At 56.1% G+C, this 24,864-nt stretch overlaps 1 protein-coding gene and 1 pseudogene across 1 annotated transcript in view; both read left to right on the forward strand.

Annotated features, from left to right (window-relative positions):
* The first annotated feature begins 11,682 nt into the window (after nt 1-11,682).
* Nucleotides 11,683-11,806, forward strand: LOC124510531 (uncharacterized; annotated as a pseudogene).
* A 7,921-nt stretch (nt 11,807-19,727) lies between these two features.
* Nucleotides 19,728-24,864, forward strand: part of PARP1 (poly(ADP-ribose) polymerase 1) — a 37,893-nt gene continuing 32,756 nt past the window's right edge. The window contains exons 1-2 of the mRNA XM_047077136.1: nt 19,728-19,881; nt 24,222-24,387. Coding sequence (XP_046933092.1) covers nt 19,762-19,881; nt 24,222-24,387 — 286 coding nt within the window. The 5' untranslated portion in view covers nt 19,728-19,761. The remainder of the gene's footprint in view (nt 19,882-24,221; nt 24,388-24,864) is intronic.

Raw genomic sequence — 24,864 nt, forward strand, 5'->3', positions numbered from 1 at the left:
GTCCCCCTTCCCCGTTCCGGCAACAGCCTCGCTTCTGCCTGCGGACGGACTTCCCGTCGTGGAGCCTGGGCCTCCTCGCTCCCCCCGGCCTCGTCTACACGTGGGCAGCGGACACAGCCCCCCACCCCCGGCCCTGTCTTCAGCTCCTGCTTGCCCTTCCAGAAGGAAGACTCCGCCCCTGGGGTACAAAAGTCTCTGACCACCAGCACCACCCCCCCCCCGGCACACTCGGGCCCAGAGGAAGACGGGGGACAGAGCTCACCCCCCACCCCCGAACCCAGAGAGATGCCCCGCCCTGCCGGAGGTAAGCCAACAGCTCCAAAGCGAAGCCTGGATGTCCCTCTACAGGGTAACCTAATTTGAGGCCCGTCCTGGTCCAGCGCTGTCTCCAGTGCCTTCATTAGCGGGCGGGAGTCTGGAGCCCGCGGCCGCCGGCTAATTGAAAATTGATGACAGCCTCCGGGTGAGGGACAGGCGGGTCCTGCTGCAGGCCTGGGGCCTCGGGGCCTCACCCCAAGCTGTGTTCCCGCAGCCCCGCGCGCCTCCCGTGACGGACACCGTGTGTGTCCTTCCCAGCCGTGCTAGTCCATTCCGTGGACACAGGAGTATTAGATTCTTTTTTTTTCTTTTACTTATTTTAATGTTTATTTATTTTTGAAGGAGAGAGAGACAGAGCGTAAGGGGGAAGGGCAGAGAGAGAGGGAGACACAGAATCCGAAGCGGGCTCCAGGCTCCGAGCTGTCCGCACAGAACCGGACGCGGGGCTCGAACTCACGGACCGCGAGATCGTGACCTGAGTCGAAGTCGGACGCTCAACCGACTGAGCCACCCAGGCGCCCCGCGAGAGCTGTCTCTAGAGACTTGTCCCAGTAAGAGCACACGCGCCACCGCCACCCTCCTGCTGTCCCTTTGCCCCACAGGGACGCCCGCACCACGAGCCTCGGGCTCCACAAGGCTCCATCCGGCAGCACGGAGCCCCGGCCCGGCCACGGCCACGGCTCGGGCCCCCCGCTGAGAAGCCAAGCTTCCAGGAGCCCTGCCCGCAGAAGTCCCAGCGGTCTGTGTCCTCAGGGCTGGCAGGCCGGGGCCTCGGTCCTCAGGGAGGAAATTTCTGGCTGGGGCCCTGAAGGGCTGCTATGGACAGAGGCGTTCTTTTGCCCCACTTGTGGGGGCTAAAAGCTCCCTTCCCACCCTGAGAGGCCTCACCACCCAGTCGGCCCAACCTCTGGGCTGCCCACCCACCTGCCTGTGGCCCCCACGGCCCCCTGCGGGTCTTCTGTTCCAGAGAGGGGACTCTTCTCTCGCTGTGGCCCAGCCCCCGCATATGCTCTCTCCCTCTGCCTCTAGGCGCCCCCCTCACTGTCCCCTGTTTCAATGCACCCCCCTCACTGTCCCTTGTCTCTCTGCGCTTCCCGCAAACCCCCAGTCCTTCTCTCCGGGGGCCAAGAGTCTCTCCGTGCGGCTCTTGGCCGAATGATTGAACGCTTCCATTTATCTGCCCAGGAGAGGTCTCCGGGACCCACGGAGCAGCAGGCCGGCCACAGGGACATGTAACGCAGCCCCCAGAGGGCTCTGGGACGTCCTGCGGGGAAGGAGGCTGGGGGAAGCAGCTCAGGGCTTCTCAGTGTCGCCAATCGCCCGGATCACACGATGCCCCCCAGCCCCACCCCAGGCCAATTAAATAAAGCATCCGTATTTTTGAAAAGCTTCCCTGGTGATCCTGAAGTTCACTCGGAGAAGAGAGCCACGGGCTCAGCGATGGCTGCCGCCAGGGGGCGGGAGCATCGTGGTGGCCCTGGCCACACGCCTCCCCTGCAAGGCCGTGCAAATGTCCAGAGAACCAGGAGACGGGGTGGCAGAGCCCGGCCTAGGAGGAGACGGCCTTGCAAAGCTCTTGGTTTCCGGAGCCAGAAGGGGTCCCTGTGGCTCAGATGCTCCAGAGAGTGATGGTGGAGGGGGTGGGAAGCAGCCTCTTGCCTCTGCTTCCTGTCTTCCTAATGAGTGTCCCCCTCCCCGCACCCGGCCATCCCCACCCTTCATTCCTCCCTGTTCACAAAGGCCGAGCTCTGACGGCACCTGCCGTTCCTTCAACAAGCAAATACAAGCACTGCTGTGCGCGGAGCCCTGGTTTCTAGAGCCAGAAGTGGAGACAGGGTTTCTGCCCAAAGGTACCCGCGGGCAGGGGCAGCGGGACGCCGGGAACCAGGGCTCTCTGTGCCGGGGGGGGGGGGGGGGGGGTGGCTCTTAAGTCACCCAGGCTCTGCCCAAGGGGGCTGGAGGTTTCCCAGGACGACAGGACACTGAGCCGAGTTGTAAGGGGCAGCAGGTTCCCTGAATGTTTTCTCGGAGGCTCACCTCCCTTCCCCGTGAGCACGGCGCACCTCACCTTTTCCACCCCAAGTGTGCCCAACGGATGTGGGTGTGCATCTGCGAGCCGAGGTGAGGCCCCGGGTGCCGGGACTCGGACCTCGCGGGTCCTTACACCGACGTCAGGCCGTCTGCGCGGCCCAGGACGCGCGTGCAGGGTGTGTGTGTGTGTGTGTGTGTGTGTGTGTGTGTGTGTGTGTGTGTATGAGTGACCTCAGGCCGTCTGTGCGGCCCCGGGATGTGCGTGCAGGGTGTGTGTGTCGGTGTGTGTGTGTGTGACGTCAAGCGGTCTGCGCAGCCTGGGACGCGCGTGCTGGAGATGTGTGCGTGCAGGGGACGTGTGTGCGTGACGTCAGCTCGTCTATACGCGCGCCCCCGGGACGCGCGTGCAGGGGACGAGCGCGCGTGTGTTGGACGCCACCTAGTGGTCAGTGGGCCCAACTTCTTTCCAGGCTAAGGCACCAGCTCGCCAAGGTGTAGCGAGGCTTCCTTCGGAACACGGCCAGATTTTGTTCTATTTGTTTATAAACTTTATTTATTTTGAGAGGGGGAGAGCAGGGGAGGGGCAGAGAGAGAGAGGGAGACAGAATCCCAAGCAGGCTCCAGGCTCCGAGCTGTCAGCCCAGAGCCCGACACGGGACTCGAACTCACAAACCATAAGATCACGACCGGAGCCGAAGTCAGAGGCTTAAGTGACTGAGCCCGCCCGGGCGCCCGTAGAACAAAGCCAGATTTTCGAAGCAAGGATGCTGTGACCCCACGGTAAGGTCAACGGGGCACCGCTGAGTGATGGCCTGCTGCAAAGTGGTGGGCCAGGGGAAGGGGGACGAGGGGGACGCCATGCCCAGCGTCACCTGGCTTCTGGGGCCTGGCCAGGAGCGGTCCCCCTCGTGTGCCCTGGGCCTCAGCTGCCTCATCCGTCACGACCGGCTCTAACCTCCGGGGCCCTGTTAAACCCCGCTCCCCTGCCCAACCACAACTGTCCTAGGAATGGCGCACCTGGTCCCCCAAGCCGGGCCACTTCCCTCCAAGGGAAACGCTAAGCCAGGCGGACACCAGGAGCGCAGGTCCGGGCAAGCCAGGATGAATGGCCGCCCACCTGTAAAGAGACAGCTTTGGAACCGTCAGTGACAGCCACACGCGCCCCACGCTTGTCCCAAGCGTAGGAAGGGCGACAGTCCCTTGTCCAGAGCACCTTACAGTCTTCTCCAGAAGCAGACCTGACGGAAGGATGCTCCTGATGTCTACTGTGGACAGGAGGGGGAGGGGGGGACAGTCACCACACGGGCCGCTTCCTCAGGCCAGTCGCCTCCGAGGGCAGCTGAAGCTTAATCCTGATGGGAGACCCTGGAGATTCCAGAACAATCCCACCCCGGGGGTCAGGGGGCCCGGGGGTTTACACATCCTCGGCCAGCATCGGTTTCGACTGCTGGGGGCTCGGAGGGCAGAGGCTCCCGCTCAGGTGGGCGAGGCAGTGCTGAAGCTTCGAGAGAGGAGCAGAGTGGGGGCCCTCCGGCAGGGAGCAGGTCCGGCTGCTGGGATGGGGGGGGCAGGACGTGCGCTGAGAGGAGGACACAGGAGGGGGGCCGCCCCCAGAGTCTGCGGCTCTGGGCCTCGGGGAAGGTGTCATTGGACCACGTGGGCAATGTTTCCAGGGAAAAGAAGAAAAGAATGAGAGATGGCCTGGCCTGACGCACAACGAAAGATCGAGGGTTGTAAGCATAAGACGAACCCAGGAGGGCACCCCCCCCACAAGCGCACCACCGGTCATGTGACGGGGGCGGATTCTTGCCCACCGCCCACGGGAGAGATTTCTAATCCCAGGCCCGGCCTTCCTCCCCTCCCTGACTCACCTGTCCCCAGGAGATGGAGGTTCCCAGTCGTCCCTCTGTCCCCATCGCCCCCCGCGTGGTCCCAGACGCACCCCCAGAGTGGGCTTTCTCCTGCGGTCGGGTGTTCGCCGCTGACCCAAAGCGCCGTCCTTCACGCTGGCCCGCATCTGTAAGAAAGGGCACGGTTTTCTTTCCTCCGGTTTTATTTCTTCATAGAGAAGGGGAGGCACTTACAGGGGAACCCCTTGGACACCCAGACAGCAGGCCGAGGCCGAATGAGGGTTCTGTGGTTTCCTGCCTCTCCCCCCCCGACCTGCACCTGCCCCCCCCCCCCGTTGGCAGTCCCTCGAAACGGCCCTCAGTGCTCCTCTGGGTGTCTTTCCCCTACGCGCAAAGCGAATTTGGGAACTGATGGGAAAAGGTCAGCAGGCCGAGGATTTGGAGGTGCCGGCTAGAACAGTCCTGGCCACGGGGAACGCGCCGGCCCGGCCACCCTGGGTCTCTGATCACAGGTCTGGGCCCTGCTGCGGTGTTCCCGGAGCTGGCTGTGGCCCCCACCCCTCCCAGGGCCCCCCCGTCCCTCTCAGGACCCCCCCCACCTCTGCTCCACCCCTGCCCTCTGTCCAGGGGGAGTCAGCGGCGAACGCAGGATCCCTGCCCACCTTTTGCAGGTGAGCTGCTGAGGCTCCAAACGCGGCCAGTGCACAGGGACAGTGCAGTGCCCCGGTGACCCCGGAGCGCAGGGCAGTCTGTGGCCCCACAGCCTGCGGACTTCGGCCCTGCAGACCCTCCGTCCGAGCCACAGACACAGGGTCCTGCTCTCCCTTCGGATTCTCAAAGGGCACCCTACCTTCTTTCCTAAAAGGATAACAGCCTTGACCGGTCAATTCCAAGTTCAGGTCTACTGAATACCAGTTTCCCATGGTAAATTAATAAATTGCCATCCAGATGTTTTTGTTGTTGTTAAGTTCATTCATTTTGAGAGAGCACGCAAGTCGGGAGGGGCAGGGAGAGAGAGAGGGAGAGAGAGAATCCCGAGCAGGCTCCACGCTGTCATCGCGGGAGCCCGACTCGGGGCTCGGGCCCACGAACCGTGAGATCGTGGCCTGAGCCGAAACCGAGTCAGGTGCTCAACCGACCGAGCCGCCCAGGCGCCCCTCACGTATAACCTTTTTAAAGAATAATAATGGTCATGTGCTCATTATCCGACTGAAACAGAATAACACCGATGACTTCGAATCTCCCTGAGATGTGTTCCCTTCCATTCCGCCTGAAATAACTACTATTGAAAACGTGCGTTAATCATTTCCTCGCTTTTCTTTAATGTATTACGACATACGTGAGGAACTTTAAGCAACACGTTGTTTAGTTTTTCCTCACTTTGAATTTTATATAAATGGATCTAGGCTCAATTAATTTTTCTCTGACTTGATTTTTTCACTGAGTACTGTCTTTGCGATTCATATACGTTAATGCATGGGCTGTAGTTCACTCGTTGACATTGTTGTATAGTATTCCACTGAATGGATATACCACAACACGTTTATCCTACCATTTGTGGGGATTTGGGTTGTTTCCATCTGGGGCTGTCGTGAACGATCCTGGTACAAGCATTTTTTTTTTTTTTTTTAATGTCTGGTCTTCTGACGCCAATGGGCAGGTGTGTCCTTAGTAGGTCGGAGGAGACGAGCAAGTTCAACTCTATCAGGCAATGGGCCGGCCGTGATTTTAGTCTGCTCCGGGGTCGGCTCCAAATATGGCGGTTGTCATTTATTTTGCAAACATCTATGGAGTTATTTGCGTGCCAGTCGCTGTCCCAGGTACAGAGCTTCCAAGATGAGCCAAATACTCAGGGCGCCTGGGGGGCTCAGTCGTTAAACGTCCGACTCTTGGTTTCAGCTCAGGTCATGATCTCACAGTTCGTGGGTTCAAGCCCCACGTCGGGCTCTGTGCTAATAACGTGGAGCCTGCTTGTGATTCTCTCTCTCTCTCTCTCTCTCTCTCTCTCTGCCCTTCCCCTGCTTGTGCTATTTCTGTCTCTCGCAAAATAAATAAATAAACTTAAAAAAAAAAAAAAGGGGGCCAGATAATGGCTCTGTCCTCGAGAGTTCACAGGTTAGATGGGAGAGTGCATGAGTTTATACTAGGTTCTGATCAGCTTGGAGAGAAGGATGCTTTGGTTGTGTCCCCACGACATAGTCCCTGGCTCTGGAGGGGGACAAGCTGTCCACAATCCCGGTAGACCAAGCCCGTCTCAGGTCGACCTGCTCCCTGAGCCTGAACCATCCCAGGCTCGCTCACCGATGCGTCCTTACACCACTGCCCAGTCTCTCCGTTGGAGACTGCCTCTTTCCAGAACAGGAGTCCTCAACTGGTCTAAGTTCACCGTGTTCCTGTCCGGGCAGCACGAGGGAGCAATGGTCAGAACAGCTCAGCCCTCCCACTCTGCCGCCCCAGCCGGCTGCCCTCCGCGGAATCACCTCTGCCCCGCTGTGAATCTAGGAGACCAGACGCAGCTCAGAGATGCCTCCCTGTTTGAAGAGTCCCGGGTTTTGCCCCTTGTTGTCCTATGCGGGGAATTAAATTTGACTGAATTATTTCTTTTTTTTTTTAATTTTTTTTTTCAACGTTTATTTATTTTTGGGACAGAGGGAGACAGAGCATGAACGGGGGAGGGGCAGAGAGAGAGGGAGACACAGAATCGGAAATAGGCTCCAGGCTCTGAGCCATCAGCCCAGAGCCTGACGCGGGGCTCGAACTCACGGACTGCGAGATCGTGACCTGGCTGAAGTCGGACGCTTAACCGACTGCGCCACCCAGGCGCCCCTCGATTATTTCTCAATAATTCAAATAAATCACGTCACGATGGGGTTCCGCCGTAATTCAAAACCTCCGATCTTAGAACATCAGATCATGTGCGCGTATTTCGTTCTAACTAAATTTCCTGCCCTCTGACATTGCAGAGGAAGGAGAACCACCGAATTTTGATGCAATTTTCTTTCTTTTATTTTTTAATATATTTTTTTCAAGTTTTAATGTTTGTTTATTTTTGAGAGAGAGAGACAGCGTGGGAGCAGGGGAGGGGCAGAGAGGGAAGGAGACGCAGAACCCAAAGCAGCCTCCAGGCTCCGTACCGTCAGCGCAGAGCCCCGCGCGGGGCTCGAACTCACGAACCGTGAGATCATGACCGGAGCCGAAGTCGGGCGCTCAACCGACTGAGCCCCCCAGGCGCCCTGAGAAGCTGTCTTTTCTAATCCCCTGCTGCAGGTGTCCTCTGGGAGGGGTCTGTTCAGGTGTTGCCCATGACTCAAAAAGTTCCGAGCCCCCTCTTTGTGAGGTGTGGCCTACACAGGCGCCCTGCCCGGTTCTCCTTGACATGAAGACCCCATACTGGGCAGGGGGATGGCGGAGGGGGGGGACCGGGAGAAACAGGCAAGACCCCAACCCTCCGCCCACCCACCCCCTCCACCTTCTCTGACTGCACTGGTTCCATAGGAGGTGACAAGGCCCCCGGGACACCAGCGCCCAGGCCACTGGAGAGGGGCTCCCTTCCGACACCGCTTGTGGCCTGCGTTTCCAACCAAAGCACCGGGCTCTCCTGGCCGCTCCTGTCCCCCTGCCCTGAGCCCGCAAGGCCCGGTGCCCAGGGCGCCCCTGCAGCTCAAACCACACGTCTTTGTCTCGCATGAGGCCGAGGGGGCGGTCCGCCCAGGGAGGGGGACCCGTGGTCGCGTGTGTGCCCACACTTGCGCCCGGGCACTGCTCCGGCATTAGGGCCACCCGGCAAACAAGAGCCAGGCCTCGGAGCCCCGGCCGGGGGTGCCCGCCTGCTGGGGTGGCCCCCGACCTCCCTCCCCATCCCCGGAGGAATGAGGCTGGGTGTTGTTTTTACGGGCTGCGCGCAGGAATTACAGATCAGGAGGAAAAACAACAGGACCATGGATGTTGTGGGTTTTTAGGAAAGGGGCCTCTCCCTCGCGAAGACGCCCCCCACCCCCCGCCCCGGCCTCTCCCAGCGCCTCCCTCAGGCCACAGCTTTCTCCTCGGGCCGCCCCGTTAACGAACGGAGCGTGTGGGAAGGAGCACTTGGGACTTGGGAGCAAACAGGGAAATAAAGTCAAACGTGTGTATGTCATTAAAAAAAAAAAAAAAAAAAAGCAGGGGGCGCCTGGGTGGCTCAGTCGGCTAAGCGTCCGACTTCGGCTCAGGTCATGATCTCGCGGTCTGTGGGTTCGAGCCCCGCGTCGGGCTCTGGGCTGATGGCTTGGAGCCTGGAGCCTGCTTCCGGTTCTGTGTCTCCCTCTCTCTCTGCCCCTCCCCCGTTCATGCTCTCTCTCTGTCTCAAAAATAAATAAAAATAAAAATAAATAAAAAATAAATAAAAAATAAACGTTAAAAAAATTAAAAAAAAAAGCAGGAAGCTTAGTATAAAGTACAACATGGGGGGATTTTTTTTAATGATAGTAGGGGAAATTCACAGAGGAAGAAATTGACATAGCTCATGCCATACGAAAAGATACTTGGTCTCCTTGGCAATCAGACACTACATAAATAAAAATAACATTACAAACGGACAATACTAAGGTCGTGGGATCGAGCCCCACCTCGGGCTCTGAGCCGAGCCTGGAGCCCACTTGAGATTCTCTCTCTCCCTCTCTCTCTGCCCCTCCCCCCCATAATAATGATGATGATAATAATATAAAAACCAAGGAAATTACCGGGAGATAGACTGAGTACATGTCGTTTAAAATACCTCACGTCATTTAAAATACTCATGTCATTTAAAATACCAAGTCCCTGTGAAGTCAGAGAAGAAATGCAGTTTTTTAAGTTTATTTTGAGAGAGAGAGAGAGGGAGAGAGAAGAAATCCCAAGCAGGCTCTGAGCTGTCAGCACAGAGACTGACACGGGCCTCGATCCCATGAACCGTGAGATCACGACCTGAGCCGAAATCAAGAGCCAGATGCTCATGACTGAGCCCCCCAGGCTCCCCAGAGAAGACATGATTCAGGTACACGGACAGACCCATACGACACGGGAAAAGGAGAAAGAGTACCTGCCATCACTGTGCTCCGATCACCTCCTATTCACCCACGGATGAAGGAGGGATCCCTGCCCCAAAAGCAGGACAGGGCCAAACAGGGGACACAGGGCAGCTGAGGTCGGCAACCCACACTCACCGCTAGGGAGGGCACACCGCCCGCCCTGAGGGGCCACCCAGGCTGCACCAGGGGGCAGGGTAGACAAGCAGGGGCCGGGGGGGGGGGGGGCGGGTTCCGTAGTGAGAAGGCAGGGTGACAATGGGTTTGTTGAGTGATTTTTCAGGCTGGCAGGAAGGTGACACCGAGACTGAGGTCCAGGGGGCTGGGGTGCAGCGGGGCCAGCTGGAGGGGGAGCCAGGCGGGGGAGGGGGGGCCTTTCCCGCTGGGTCGGGGGCGGTCCCGGGAACTCACAGTTAGACCCTGTGAGGCCCCAAGATGTCCAGACAGCACCTGGGATCACAGCCCTTACGATACTCCATACCCGGGGGACTCCCAGAGAGTCTCCAAGGGCACACAGCAGGCAGGGCGGGCTGTGCGTGCAAAGCCCCACGAAACGCTCGGGAAGAAGTTCACCACGGAGGTGGGAGAGGGTTAGGGGAGCTGCACGCCCAGACACCACGGGGCGGGGGGTGTCTCCCGGGCCACAGTCAAGGTGACGAGGGCACATCCGGCGTGGGGGGCCCGGGAGCGACGGCGGCTCCCGCGGGCAGAAGACAATCCACCAGGACCCCCATCACGGGAGCGCACGCCCACCCTTGCTTCCCCACGCACAATCCCCGGCCACGGGCTGTGGAAGACAAAACCAAAGACAAATACATACGACCTCAAAGACACACGTGAGCAGACAACCCAGAGCCACCACGTTTGAAGACCACCCACCCCGCGAGAGCCACATATGGTCAAACCCAGTGAGGGCTCGGGTTCTGTGTTCAGGTGATCGGGTTGCTTCCCTTCCTTCCTCCTCCACGCCTTGGTTTTTTAAAATGACCCAGGATATGGGGCCCCTGGGTGGCTCGGTCGGTTAAGCGTCCGCCTTCGGCTCAGGTCATGATCTCGCGGTTCGTGAGTTCGAGCCCCGCGTCGGGCTCTGTGCTGACAGCTCTGAGCGTGGATGGAGCCTGCTTCGGATTCTGTGTCTCCCTCTCTCCCCGCCCCTCCCCTGCTTGCGCTCTGTCGCTCTCTCTGTCTCTGTCTCAAAAATAAACACACACAGGGGGCGCCTGGGTGGCGCAGTCGGTTAAGCGTCCGACTTCAACCAGGTCACGATCTCGCGGTCTGTGAGTTCGAGCCCCGCGTCAGGCTCCGGGCTGATGGCTCGGAGCCTGGAGCCTGTTTCCGATTCTGTGTCTCCCTCTCTCTCTGACCCTCCCCCGTTCATGCTCTGTCTCTCTCTGTCCCAAAAATGAATAAACGTTGAAAAAAAAATTAAAAAAAAAACACACAAAAAAAATTTATGGAAATATATAATATTCATCTAGAAACTTGTATGAAGAATAATTATAAAGTGGGAAATAGCGTAAACCCTATCTTTTTTTTTTTTTAAGTTTTTATTGAAATTCCAGTTAGGGAACAGACACGTTCTTTTCGCTTTGGGTAAAGTGATTCAACACTTCCCTACATCACCCCGCGCTCATCACGGCAAGTGGCCTCCTTAATCCCCCTCAACTGGCCCACCCATCCCCCACCACCTCCCCTCTGGTGACCACCGTCAGTGTGCTCTCTAGAGTTAAGAGTCTGTTTCTTGGTTTGTGAGGACACAGTTATTTTTACCGCAAAGGCCACTTCCTGCTGAGGAAGAGCAACGACCCAAGATGGAAACGCGGCAGACACTGGCAGGTGTCCGGAGACATCTGTCCCGGACTTCTTCCCAGCCACGGGCCAGGCTGTGTCCCCGCCCGCCTCGCGCCTGAACTGTCATGTGTCTTGTGCTCACCTGCTCGACAGGAAACCCCTGGGGACCCCCTTTTCAGTCAAGACGTTGTTTGCACCTTCTTTTATCTTTTGGTCAATCCTGCCAGGTTGTCTGAGTTTTGTTTCAACAACTTTGGGCAGAGAAGAATAAAGTTACGGGTCTTACACTGCCTGATCTCAAAACTTATTAGAGAGCTACAATAATCAAAACAGTGTGGTCCCAGCAGGAAGGCATACATATCGGCCAATGGAACAGAACAGAGAGCCCAGAAATCAAACCCTTGAGCCGGTAGCCAACGGCTCTTCAACAAGGGCGCCAGGACTATTCGATGGGAAAAGGACAGTCTCTTCGACAAATGGTGCTGGGGAAACTGGGCATTCACATGCCAAAGAATGCAGCCGGACTCTTACCTTACTTATACCTGTATCTTACCTTTGTATTTTGTGTATACAGAAATTAACTCAAAACACATCAAAGACCTAAAAGTAACAGTAAAGACTATAAAACTTTTAGAAGAAAACATAGCGGAATCGCTTCTCGGCCTTTTGGCTAAGATCAAGTGTAGTATTTGTTCTCATCGGTAGAAGAAAACACAGCGGAAAGCTTCCTGACGTTGGATTTGATGGCGACTGATTTCTCGGATATGACCCAAAAGCACAGGGGACAAAAGGAAAAACAGATAAATTGGACGACACAAAACTTCTGTGCGTCAAAGGACACAATCCACGGAGCTGGCAATCTACGGAATGGGAGAAAATATGTGCGAATCACACATTTGATAATGGGTTTAGTTCATATCCAGAAGGTAAATACAAAACTCCCACAACCCAACCACAAAGGAAGAAACCAAATAACCCAACTATAAAACGGGCAAAGGACTTGACTAGACATTTCTCCAAAGACATCCTGGTGGCCCAAAAGCACTTGAAAAGAGCCTCAACACCACTCATCATTAGGGAAATGCAAACCAAAACCACAATGGGATACCACCTCACATCCATCAGGAGGACAACCATCAGAAAAAAATGGAGAACAAATGTTGGTAAAGATGTGGCTATAACGGAACCTTTGGGCGTTGTGAAAATGGTGCCACTCCTGCGGAAAACGGTGCGGTGAATCATCAAAAATTTCAAAACAGAATCACCATATGATCCGCCTGTGGGTATTTACTCAAAAGAATCGGAAACAGGTCCTCAAATGGCTATTTGTACACCTATTCTCACAGGCCCATTATTCACGACAGCTGAAAGGTGGAAACAATCCATCGATGGATGAAAAAAGAAAAGGTGATATATGTATGTACGTATATATACATACACACACACACACACAAAACGGAGTATCAGTCTTTTTTTGTAAAGCATATTCGCGTATTCTTTTTTTAAGTTTATTTATTTGGGGGGTGGGGAGGAGCAGAGAGAGAGGGAGAGAATCCCAAGCAGGCTCCGCACGGGCAGCTCAGAGCCCCATGTGGGGCTCGAACTCACGAACCGCGAGATCAGTCTGGTGAGTTTTGGCAATGGTAAACATCCAAGTTACCGCAACCCAAGACAAGATCTAGAACGTTTCCGTCGCCTGAGAAAGTTGCGACATGCCCCTCCCAAGCCATCCTCCGTCTCCCTGCCTCATTCTAGCCTCTCCCGCGGGGATCGGGGATCGTACAGTATGAACGTTTTGCATTTGGTTTCTTTTACTCAACACGGCTTAAGATTTACCCACAGTGTTGCATGTATCCGTAGGTCGTTGCTTTTTATGGCCTCGCGGAGCCCGTGGTGAGACCACAGTACGGTTTCTCGGTTATCCTGCCGATGGGTAGGTGGCTTGTGTCCAGTGTGGGGCTGTCGTGAAGAAAGTCGCCGTGATTCTTCACAGTCTTTTCACGGAGTACGTCTTCCTGATTCCGGGGCACCTAGGAACGGAAGTCCTGGATCGTGGCGCAGATACGCACACGACTTTGTAGGCAAGCGCCACACGCTTCTCCGGAGGGGTTGCTCCGTTTCGTGATCCCACCGGCAGCGTGGAAAGCTCCATTTACTCCACGTCCTCACGGTCTTCTCCGGCGTAACCGCTCCAGCAGGGGTGAAATAGTAGCCCAGCTACTGGTTTTAATTCGTGTTTCCTGCTGACTCCCGGTGCTGAGCTCCTCCCACGTGCTTCCCGGCCGAGCTGTCTGTTCAAGTCTTTCGCTCACTTTTTATTGGGTGGCTCGTTTGTTCGGTATCCATTTGTGGTGGGGTTTTGTAAGGTTTTATCGGTTCAAATTCTTTGTCAGATGCACCTGTTGCAAATACACTCACCCAGTCTACAGCTTGCTTCCTTTTTTTTTTTTTTTTTTTTTTGAGAGAGAGAGAGAGAGAGAGAGAGAGAAAGAGATAGCACGGGGAAGGGGCAGAGAGAGAGAATCCCAAGCAGGCTCTGTGCTGTCAGTGCAGAGCAGATGCGGGGCTCGAACTTGCCCATCGTGAGATCATGACCTGAGCCAAAATCAAGAGTTGGACATAACTGACTGAGCCACTCAGGTGCCCCACTCCTTTTTTGTTTTTTGGGGTTTTTTTTAATATATATTTATATATTTTTGGAAGATCGCAAGCGGGGGAGAGTCAGAGAGCGGGGGACAGAGGACCCAAAGCAAGCTTTGGGCTGACAGGCTGACAGCAGTGAGCCCAAGGCGGGGCACGAACTCACAAACTGTCTCTATTTTAACAAGCAAACGATAATCGTGTATTGCTTGCATAATTACAAGCAATTTTATTTTGCAATTGCAATGTTTATGGAAATAGAATAACTTTTTTTCAACAACCAAGTAGAATAGACCTACAAAATCTGAACAATGTGGTCAGAGCATAACTCAGGATCATGGATGTAGCTTTATTTTTTTTTTAATTTTTTTTTATTAATGTTTTTTATTTATTTTTGAGACAGAGAGAGACAGAGCATGAACGGGGGAAAGGCAGAGAGAGAGGGAGACCCAGAATCGGAAGCAGGCTCCAGGCTCTGAGCTGTCAGCCCAGAGCCCGACGCGGGGCTCGAACTCACAGACCGCGAGATCGTGACCTGAGCCGAAGTCAGACGCTCAACCGACTGAGCCACCCGGGCGCCCCATCATGGATGTAGCTTTAAATATACACATTGGGGCGCCCGGGTGGCTCAGTCGGTTGAGCGTCCGACTTCGGCTCAAGTCGTGATCTCGCGGTTTGTGGGTTCGATCCCCAGGTTGGGCTCCGTGGTGACAGCTCGGAGCCTGGAGCAAACTAAAGAAATTACTAACGAGCTATTTCCCTTCGTTTTTTTTGTGCCAAGTCTTCAGACATCCGATGTGCATTTACCCACTCACTGTACACGTCCTCTCAGTCCCGTCACCCCTCCGGGCTCTGTAGTGGCCGTTCCCATGGCTGCTGCATCGGACAGAGCAGATCCGAGCATTTCACAAAAAGGACGTGTCTATCGCGTGTGAACTATGAAAACCCTGTATGAATAACACGCATGCAAATAACATCCCATCCTTCCCAGCACACCAACAAACCAACAGAAGTGTAGTTCATCTGTATTATGAATTTGCACACGGCGTTAAAATGAACGACGTGTCCCCTATTTCCGACAGGAAGAGATGCCTCTGGGATATTAAAGCAAATTAGGGTACAGTGTGTCCATCACAGGATCTCAAACTCTGTGTGTGTGGGGGGGGGGCGGGAAGGAAGAGACTCGCAGGACACAGGTCAAACAATACGGTCACAGTGGTGACCTCTCGAATGTAGGAACGGGAGGGACGGACAGGAGGAAAGATTCTCACTCTTTATTCTGTTTATGTGCACATCACTTAATCTTTTCTGCTCGTTTCTGTTGTTTATAATGATCGAAGGAAAATCACGGTAAATTCCTTAAGGTCATCCAGACTCTGTCTCTCGCGCCCCCTCCCCCTGCAAGACAGCAGGTTCCGTGGGCCTGGCTGGGACAGTGGACAGCCAAGCTCGTGGGGACAGGTTCCCGGTCTCCTGCTCAGCCATCCCCCACCCCCGTCCCCTCACCACCCCAGGAAGTGGGTTCCTTTTGTAGCCAGACAGACAACTGAGAGCCACAGACACCTACAAAATTCGGATAATTCTTCTCTGAGGGTCACCTAAATATCAGACACCAAGCCGGCGTAGAGAAAGAAAAGTTGGGTGATACAGTTCCTGCCGAGGGGAGCCCGCTCTGGACACGGTACAGGAGGGGCGCGGGAGACCCCCGCTTTCGCACAGACGGTGGGGAGGACGAGGGAGAGCGAGACCCGGGGGGAGGGGCTCTGTGATCTGCAGAGAAAGGCTGGGCTCGGTGCTCCAGGCTCCATACTGGGTGACCTTGGGCGTGTCCCCCCCCCCCTCCAGGTCTCTGTTCTCTCCTCTGAAAATCAGAACAGCTCCTGGAAAGGATGGGGCTGAAGGGAAGGAAGAAGGCAGAGCACGGGGCACAGCGACGGAGTCTGTCCTGAGGCCGCCAGGAGAAGCCACCTGTCCGGGGCCAGCAGCAGCCCCCACAGGAAGAAGACTCGGACAGGACTCCAACCCCCCTGCGACTGCAGCCCCCCAGAGCCTGAGTGACAGGCACCTGTGGTTGAGCCCAGCCAGCCCCCAGAAAGGATTTTTGTTGTCTTCCGCCCCATCGTTTTGGATGGTTGATTACAGGATAAGGGATGTAGCTTTAAATACACACTGGAAAGAAATAAAATGTGACAACGCAGAGATGTAAGTAGGGGTGGGGGACAGCAGCGGACAATTACAACAGGGACGTAGGGAGAGGTGGGGGGGGTGCTGAGGACCCGGTTGTTAATGAGCAGCCCCCGTTGGGCTCCAGCCACGTTCCCGTGTGAGAACACAGGGCCCAATGTTCCCACAGTTCGACATTTTTCAGGTGAAAACAGAAACGCAGGGGTGCCTGGGTGGCTCAGTCTGTTGAGCGTCCGACTTCGGCTCAGGTCACGATCTCACAGTTCGTGGGTTCGAGCCCCGCGTCGGGCTCTGTGCGGACAGCTCAGAGCCTGGAGCCTGCTTTGGATTCTGTGTCTCCCTCTCTCTCTGCCCCTCCCTTGCTCTCTCTCTTACTCTCTATCTCAAAAATAAACATTAAAAAAAAAACACAGAAATCCAGACATTTATGAAAAATATCCACATGTTGAAATGTTAACAAATGGTTTCAAACCATTCTAAACCTGATCGAGACAATACTGCGTGTTTGAATTTGGCGTTCAGGCCACCAGCTGTCAGTCTCTCGTGAGGCAAACTGGAATGACTACTGTCTGCCTGGCACCTTCTTTTCTGGGGGACCCCCCCCTCGCCCCACCCACATGGCCGTAGTACAGCTCCCAGTCCTCTCGGTCACTGTTGGTGGGTCCAGGAGGGGGCCTCTGACCCACGATGGTTTCATCAGAGTTCTTACCTGGAAAGTCTTAAGCAAAACTGAGAAGATCCTGCGTCCCCACCGTGGAAGAAAACACAAGAAAGGCAGGTCGGGAAACACTGTAGTGGTGACCTCCGTGTGCCAGAAGTCACTTTCCTACGACAAAGATGTCCCAAACAGAAGCAGAGAGAGTCCGAAGGGCAGCTGAGTCCTGCCCAGGGTTGGGGGCTGATTCTTCTCCTTGTTGGGGAGAAACCCCCATACGTGGGGGAGGAGACCCTACGTAGCCCACAGGAGAATGTCATCACAGGTGCTCTGTGCAAACTTGCCGGAAGGAGCAAGCCAGGCGCCCCCCAGGGTGTTCTTTTTGTCTGTTTGTTTAATGTTGATTTATATTTGAGAGAGAGAGACAGAGAGAGAATGCGCAAGCAGGGGAGGGGCAGAGAGGGAGACACAGAATCCGAAGCGGGCTCCAGGCTCTGAGCTGTCAGCACAGAGCCCGACGCGGGGCTAGAACTCACGGACCGCGAGATCATGACCTGAGCCGAAGTCGGACGCTTAACCGACCGAGCCACCCAGGCGCCCCCCGGTGGTATTTTCGATAGCCGCCAACCTTACGGGGCAGAGCGTTCGGGCTGTGAATCAGCATCGATCGGCCTTCAAGGCAGGTTCTTGTTGGTGCAAATTAGCTATGCCTGGTGTGTTATACCCGACCGCATGGCGGCTTCCAACTTTCTTCTCCTGAAGCTTATAGGAAATAATTGTTGTTCTGTGTACCGATTGGGGGAGGGGGAGTGGCAGCTGTTTTGTGGACAGACTGAATGCTTCCAAGTAAATACGATCTGTTATTAGGGTTTTTTAAACCTAGCTTTATGGAGCATTATAGTAAGGAGGAAACAACGTTTATGAACGCCTTTTGTAAAGAATGCAAATCTATTTAAGCGTGAAGGAATGTTATTATGAAACAGTCTGTGTAGAGGACATGCCAAGTGAGGGATTCGTTCATTCACTCACTCATTCATTCATTCAACAAATATTTGTGAGTGCATGGCACCACTCAGCAAAATAGGGGCGCCTGGGTGGCTCAGTTGGTGCAGCGTCCGACTTCAGCTCAGGTCATGATCTCATGCTCCATGAGTCCGAGCCCCTGCGAGGCGCCGGGAAGTGACCCTGCGACACCACCCCCCCTCAGAGCCAGGGGGTGGCAGCCGGAGAGGCCAGGAGGACAGAGCCTCCCCTCTCCCTATGCAGCTGGGAAGGTAGAGAGTGGGAGGCAGCAGGGGCACGGGTAGCGGAACATTAAAAATAGAAGAAACCACTGGAGTCAGAAGTTAGAATTTGGTGACGGGTTGGGTGTGGGACAGAAGAGAAGGGTCAAGGTGTCTGGCGTAAGCAGCGGGAGAACCGGGGCCTCATCCTGAGTGGGCTGCTCACGGGGAGGTTTTGGACATCACTGGAGAAGCATGTTAAGACATCCAAGCCAAAACCCTGAGCAAGCAGTTGGATATGGCTCACTCTCCTTTGGGCCCCAGGACAGGAATTCCTGACCTTCGAGTGCGCCCAGGAGCCCTACACGGCCCAGCGAAGTCCACGGGCACCGCTATCGGGCGAGCTATCCCGGAAGTCACGGGAGAGAAAGCCACACAGACCAAAGTAAGACGCTTGAGCTACGGGGTTCCTTGAATCAACTTGAAACGCCTGATTTAACCTTCCTGCAGAAAGAGCCTCAAGACCGGGTAGATCACACACACAGAGTCCAGCAAGGCAGGCGAGTACGCCATCTGAACCTGGGTCATGCAGTGTGGGTGTGTTACTCTTCCCGCTGCATCAGCCAGCCAGGCAAGTGGGGTTACGAATCCCGGGGCTGAGAATGCTCAAAGCCCCTCCACGGAGAGCCTGGAGCCCACTCACAGAGACACGGACGAGCGCGGCGGGTCACAAGTAGCCTGCTGAACAGACAAGCGTTTTACCTGCAATTCTTGCGCAGCGCCGATGGGGCCACAACGGGAGCATGTGAGCACCAAGGGGCGAACCCGGAAGTGGAACGATCACGTCTTTCGATTTGGTTACTCTCTAATTATTTGATTTGTTCCATCACAGAGCCCAGTTATTCTATTTACCTTGGCCATACCTAAGATTCTTCCCTATGCCTCGCAACCTACCTGCCTGCTCAACGTCAAGTGTCTTAAGCTACTAGCTTGCTTCTTCTCCATGCGGACCACGCTTCATGAGTTTCATCGGTCCTGTTCATTTTTCGCGTCCGCCCTACCAGAACTGAGTATTCTCAGATACAGCACGTAGGACTACAACGTTTTGTTTTTATTATTTATGTTTTTAAAGTAGGCTCCACGCCCACGTGGGGCTCGAACTCACGACCCTGAGGTCAAGCGTCCCACGCTTTTCCAATCCAGCCAGCCAGGTGCCCCAGCTACTGTGATGTTTTATATGGCTACAATAAAATGCATAGGATTATAATAAAATAAAATGAAATTAAAATATAAAATAAGATAAAATACAAAGTAAAAATAAAATCACAAAATAGGATTGAAACAGAAACGTAAAAACAGTTCTATAGCAGCAGGTCCTCTAATGACGGCAACTTCGAGGGGCGAGGAGCCTACCTGCCAGGTGCGCGAAAACACCTGCGAGGTGAATCCGTGCACCCGATTCGCGATGCGGTGCCGGCGCCGGTCCGCTTGGGCCCCGGCGCTCGGGGACAGTCCCCAGGGCACTGGGGAGCTCTTACTAGCAGGGGCACCCGGGCAGAGCTCGCGGCGGAAGCAGGCCAGCCCCTCCACCCCGGGGACGGACGGGCTGGAAGGCGGAGAGAGCTCCACGCCCCGCCCCTTGCCCGCAGCCTCCGCCCGCCGGGCAGGCGCAGCTGCCGGCACCGGGGAAACACCGCCCCTCCGGCCGGCAGAGGGCGCGCGCGGCGGGGGGGGGAGGGGGAGGGGGAGGCGTGCCCCGAAGACGCGTGCGCGGCGGCCCCGCCCCGAGGACGCGTGCGCGGAGAGGCGTGCCCGAGGATGCGCGCGCGTTGGCCCCGCCCCGAGGACGCGTGCGCGGGGGGCGTGCCCGTGGCGCGGCGTCAGCAGTCCGGCGGGGAGCGGCGGAGGCGGCGTGGTCGGCGGCGGCTCGGGGCGCTCGGGCGCCTGCGGGGAGCGGGGAGCGGGCGGCGGCGGGTGTAGGTCGCGGCGCGGGGCTCCCGGAGCGGCGGCGGCGGTGCGCGGGGACGATGGCGGCGTCCTCGGACAAGCTCTACCGGGTCGAGTACGCCAAGAGCGGGCGCGCGTCCTGCAAGAAATGCAGCGAGAGCATCCCCAAGGACTCGCTGCGCATGGCCATCATGGTGCAGGTGCGCGCGGCGCTTTGTGCGCGCCGTTGGGGGGGTTCCGGAGGGGGAGGGGGACCCGAGGGGGAGGGGCTGCCCGCAGGGGCCCGCCCGCCCGCGAAAGCCTGCCCCGGGGCGGGGCAGGCGGTGCCCTCCGCTCTGCAGAGCTGGGGGCCGCGATAGCTCTGCTTCGGGGGCGGGGCGGGGCGGGGCGGGGGGGGGGTCCTCGTCTCCCCGCCATCCGCCGGGGGGAATGCACGCGTGGGCTTTTGGAGCCGGTCCGGTTCTGACCCACCTCGTGCTGGAAGGTTTTTGTCCTCCGTTGGTGATGGCGACTGGCGTGTAAGGATTCGTTTAATCTGGTTTTCGGTGTCGTTTCAACACTCGCTCACTCTCGGTTTTTTAATTGTGCAAAACTATGCGAGTCCGTGTCCTTTCCGGAAACTGCATTCACTTTTGGCCTCATTCGTGGTTTGAAATCGTATTTCCCCCAAACTTTCCACGTTCACAGGCGCGCTCTCTTCCTGAGGCCTTTCCAGCTGTCTCGTTTGAGTAAGAGTGGCTGCAAGGGTGCCCCTCGCCCCTCGAGGCTTCTGGGCACGTGGGGGATGCCCCCGGGGTGTATGACCTAAGGCCCCTGCCACGGCGTGGTTGGGGGGGGGAGCTCCCAAATCCCCCGGCCCCCAATATGCTGGTTGTCCCTGCCCTCCTCCCCTCCAACATGAACCTTCTGGTAGCTGTATTCAGTGCTCACGGTCCAGGTAACTTGATTTTCCTTCCCTGCAGTGAGGCAGCAGCGTGTTTTAGGAACAACCAGATAGTCTTCACTGGGTTTTCAGTACTTAACCAGTTGGAGAAGGGTGGGTACGTCCAGATAGAGGCTGTGTTGTCATCGTACCCTCAGGGCCTGCCGCCCCATGCGTAAGCATTCAGTGAACTCGGAGCATCACCGGGTTAGGTCCTAGGGGCAAAGGGAGAGACCACCACCCCACCCCCTTCCTTGGCAGTCACCAGTTTGGTTAAGCCAAAGATGACTGGTAAACAAACCGTGCCGTACTGGGGCGCGTACCACCCCAGAGGGCTGTGCACCAGCATGGAGTGCCTGGGTGGGAGCTTGGTCAGCATTTCTTACGCACAGAAGGGGCAGGAAGTTGAGACTGGAAAAGCAGACGAGGCCTGCCGTTTGGAAAGCATTATCTCCCACGGGAGGCTCTCTGATCTTAAACCTGAATGTAGGGGCTGCCTGGTCTTGAGCTTCCTCCCATAACGGTGTTAACTACATGGGAATTAACATTTTACAAACAATCAAAAGAAGAAGCTCCCTCACAGCAAAGGGGCTCTTGGGAGATCTGGGGGTTTGAAGAAGAAATTTACATTTCTGGAAGAAATTTACATCTCTAGCGGTTACTAAGGCTAGAGAAGATTCCTTATTTCCTAATTGTGTATATAAGCAGCAAAATAAAAGTAAAATCTGTACCTGTGGGTTTTTGTCACCAGCAGTAATACTAATATAGATATTTTTATATCACTTTACGATTGTTGGGGATTTCTCAAAATAACCCGTTATGCTCATCAGTATTCAAAGTTACTGCAGTTGGGAGAGTGGGTGCTAAATCTTGTTATTTAATGCTTTAAAGCTCACTGTATCCCACTGAATTTCTGTGTTTTGATGATTATTTCAGCCTAATCGATTTCTCTTGTGAGCCCGTGTGGTCCATTGTGCGTGTTTAAATTTCATTCCGAGAAAAGGACATTCGTAGGCTTCTCTATACTCAGCCAGAGAGGACCCTGTCCAATAGGGAAGGACAGACCTAAGACCTTAGGACAGCCAGTGTAAAGCTTGAGCAACGCTGTTGGGTACAAAGGAGGGTTCCTGCGTCTGGGGGAGTGGGGGATGGCCCTACGGAGGAACTGATTCCTGGACCAAATAAAATTTAGCATTCTGGGCCCTTGATGGCGAAAGAAATAATTATTAAATGTAAGTGGTTTTCTGGGACTGTAACTGGGGGTGGAGTTTTAATTCAGAATGGAAAGTCTGGTCTTGTAGGCCGAGCTGGTGGAGGTCAGAAAGAAAGAAGTCATTCTTCTCCCACTTGGATTTCAATACTTTTCTTTTCCATTTGTATGGGAGGATTGTTATCAGATACCCGATACCTTAGGTGGTGGGCCCTGAGACAAGCTCCGGGGATCCACTGGGCCTCTCAGCCTTGGGGGGGGGGGGGAGGCTTTGGGCAGGGAAAGGGCTGTGCCGGGCTCCTCGTCCTGCGTTGGGCTGGAGCAAACCGCGGGTCACACACGCTGTGTCGTTCTGTGCTGCGTGCGGGGTGGCAGGCAGCACTCTGGCCTGCAATGTGCAGATGGAAGCAGAGGGGCCCGGTGAGGACCTTGGTACTCGGGAGGTGCTCAGTGTTTTCTGGGTACACAGAAGATGCTGCCTCTCAGGGCTGCCAAGTGGAAGCACCGTCTGGTGACCTTGTTCTGGTTCCCTTCCTGCCGTGTCCTCATCGGTCCCAAGTTCTAGGGTGAAGCCTTGCTTTGATTTGGGGTCCTTCCTCTCAAGGGAGAATGGGAGCCCCCACAAACCCCCCCTCCCCTCAAGCTAGTGCTGTGAGCACACCCTTGGGCTGTACCTCTCGGTCACCCCACGCTGCGTCGGTGGTTGGGACACGGCCCCCAGACCAAGGTTAGGGGGCAGGTGTGGGGCCCCACCAGAGCCGGGGAAAAAATGCCACGCGTGTTCCGGTGCGGGGCGAAGGCACTGGGCCACCTGCCTCTTTTGCGTGAATGTCACCCAGCATTGCAGAGGAGGATAGACAAGGGGCACCGGGGCCCGAGGAGCTACGTGGAAGCCACTGCGATGTGCAAGCACGGTGGCCGGACGCTTCTGGGTGTGTTGGCTACTTTGGTGGAGCCTTGAGACCCAGAACACAACACAAGTCCGTTCTCCAGGGCCTTTGGTTGGGTTTGGAGGCCGTCTCTTCCTTAGCAGGAATTCTCCCTGCCCTCCTCGGTCTCCCCTCCGGATGTGAGGTGTTCCTACCTGGTGCAGGACAGGGGCATTGACTGAATACTCACCCTGGCCTGCGGGGAGCTGGGGAAAAGCCTTCTGGGGGCCTGAGGAGGTGGGGGCCTACCGAGTAGGGCCGTGGGGCATCTGGGCCCAGAGGACAGCGATGTGCTGCACACAAGGCTGCTTGCTCCAGAGCCCTTGGCGTGCCCTGCTGAGAACCTTCTGTCTGAATCTGTGACACTGTGAGGCCACTCCCCCGGGGTGGGGGGTGGGGGGCTGCTTGGGAGAACTTGTCTCTGCTTTTCCAGAATATTTCCCCTGTCCGACAGCTTCATCCGAAAATTTCTACGTGGTATTTATTTTTGACGCTGTTTTATTTTTATTTTTTTCCACCCGCATGGCATTTGGCTTTATCTTCTATAAGAGCAGGTGGTTGGGGCCTCCCTCACTTTGGTCAGAACCGTTTGTGCGTTTTTAGGTAGCTCTTCCTGCCGAGCGAATGGCGTGGCGGAAGGACCTTAGTGTCAGGTTCGAGCGGGGCTGAGGCACTTGCCACCTGTGTGCCGCTCCCCCCCAGACATCTGCGAGACGGGGGTGCCGCTTCTACCCAGAGGACGGCCTGTGCACGGCGCCAGGGACCCAGTAAATGCCAGCGTTAGTCCCGCTCTGCCTGGCCCCCGTCCACACCCGCTCCGTCAGGCCGGACAGCTCGGGCTCCGGGGCAGGGGGCCTGATGCTGTCGCGTCGCTCTGGGACGCCCGGAGCCCGAAGCATCGGGAAGCCACCACGAGCAGGGAAGCAGCTTCTCCGTGACCGGATCTGCAGTTCCCTCATACTGAAGGCTGGAGGGGGGGGGGGGGGCGGGGGTAGGGGCTTCTGTCCCCTGATCCTCCCTCAGAGAAGTCCGTTCATTCCACTCCCCTCGCTGCGCCTGCTGCCAACCTGACACTGTTTCCTGACACATTTTCCCTGCTTTGCGTACGATCTGCGACTTGATCTCATTATTCCAACTGCAGAGGTGCTAGAAGAGCCCTTTCTGGGCCACACGGGCCCTTTGAGTCCAGGCCTGAGTGGGGTGGCAGCTGGCTTCCCCGGCAGGCACGGAGAGGTGGGGTCAGGTCGCAGAGCGGGGTCCCTCATCCAGAGAGTACAACCTCAGCACCGAAAGGCAGCAGTCTTCCAGGCGGTTCGGGAGGATCTCCAGAGATGCCACGTTTCCCACTTTGTGTGTGATGTGGAGAACATGGCACGGCTGTCCTCCTTTTTAAGAACAGGAACCTCGGCTGCTGAGGCCTGGGCGTCGGCGGGGTCGGGGTCGGCTGCTGGCTCACCTCTCTCTCTGCTTCTCTCCTAGTCGCCCATGTTTGATGGAAAAGTCCCACACTGGTACCACTTCTCCTGCTTCTGGAAGGTCGGCCACTCCATCCGGCACCCTGACGTAGAGGTGGATGGGTTCTCGGAGCTCAGGTGGGACGACCAGCAGAAAGTCAAGAAGACCGCAGAGGCTGGAGGGGTGACAGGTGCGTACGGACCAGGAAGGCAGCGGGTCTGGTCTCCCAGCCCCAACTCAGGAGCTTCCCCTGGACCTTTTCTAAGAGAGCAAAGAATTGAGCCCTTTAGCTGCTCCCCACCCCACCCCCGCCCCCCCTCCTTTTCAGACGTGCGTGTGTGGAGAACATGATGCCAGTGTGTTATTTCAGGGGCACTTTGGTGACTTGGGATTGTCCTGTGGCGGCGTGTTTGACTTTTCACGATGCTGGAAATGGAGCTTTTCTTTTTTGGGGTGTGTGTGTGTGTGTGTGTGTGTGTGTGTGTGTGTGTGTGTGTGTTTAAGATTTTAAGTAATCTGCATATCCGTCATGGATCCCGAACCCACCCACAACCTCGAGGTCAAGAGTCACACGCTTGGTGACTGAGCCAGCCAGCCTCCCGGGAAAGGTAGCTTTTTCTTTTCTCGTTGCCGTTTTGTTTCTCATCGGCCTTTTTTTTAGCGCGGG

The sequence above is a fragment of the Lynx rufus genome, unplaced genomic scaffold, assembly GCF_022079265.1.
Source record: "Lynx rufus isolate CCGP_SWC_20201006 ecotype Redwood Valley unplaced genomic scaffold, mLynRuf1.p SCAF_15, whole genome shotgun sequence".
In the NCBI taxonomy this organism is placed as follows: Eukaryota; Metazoa; Chordata; class Mammalia; order Carnivora; family Felidae; genus Lynx; species Lynx rufus.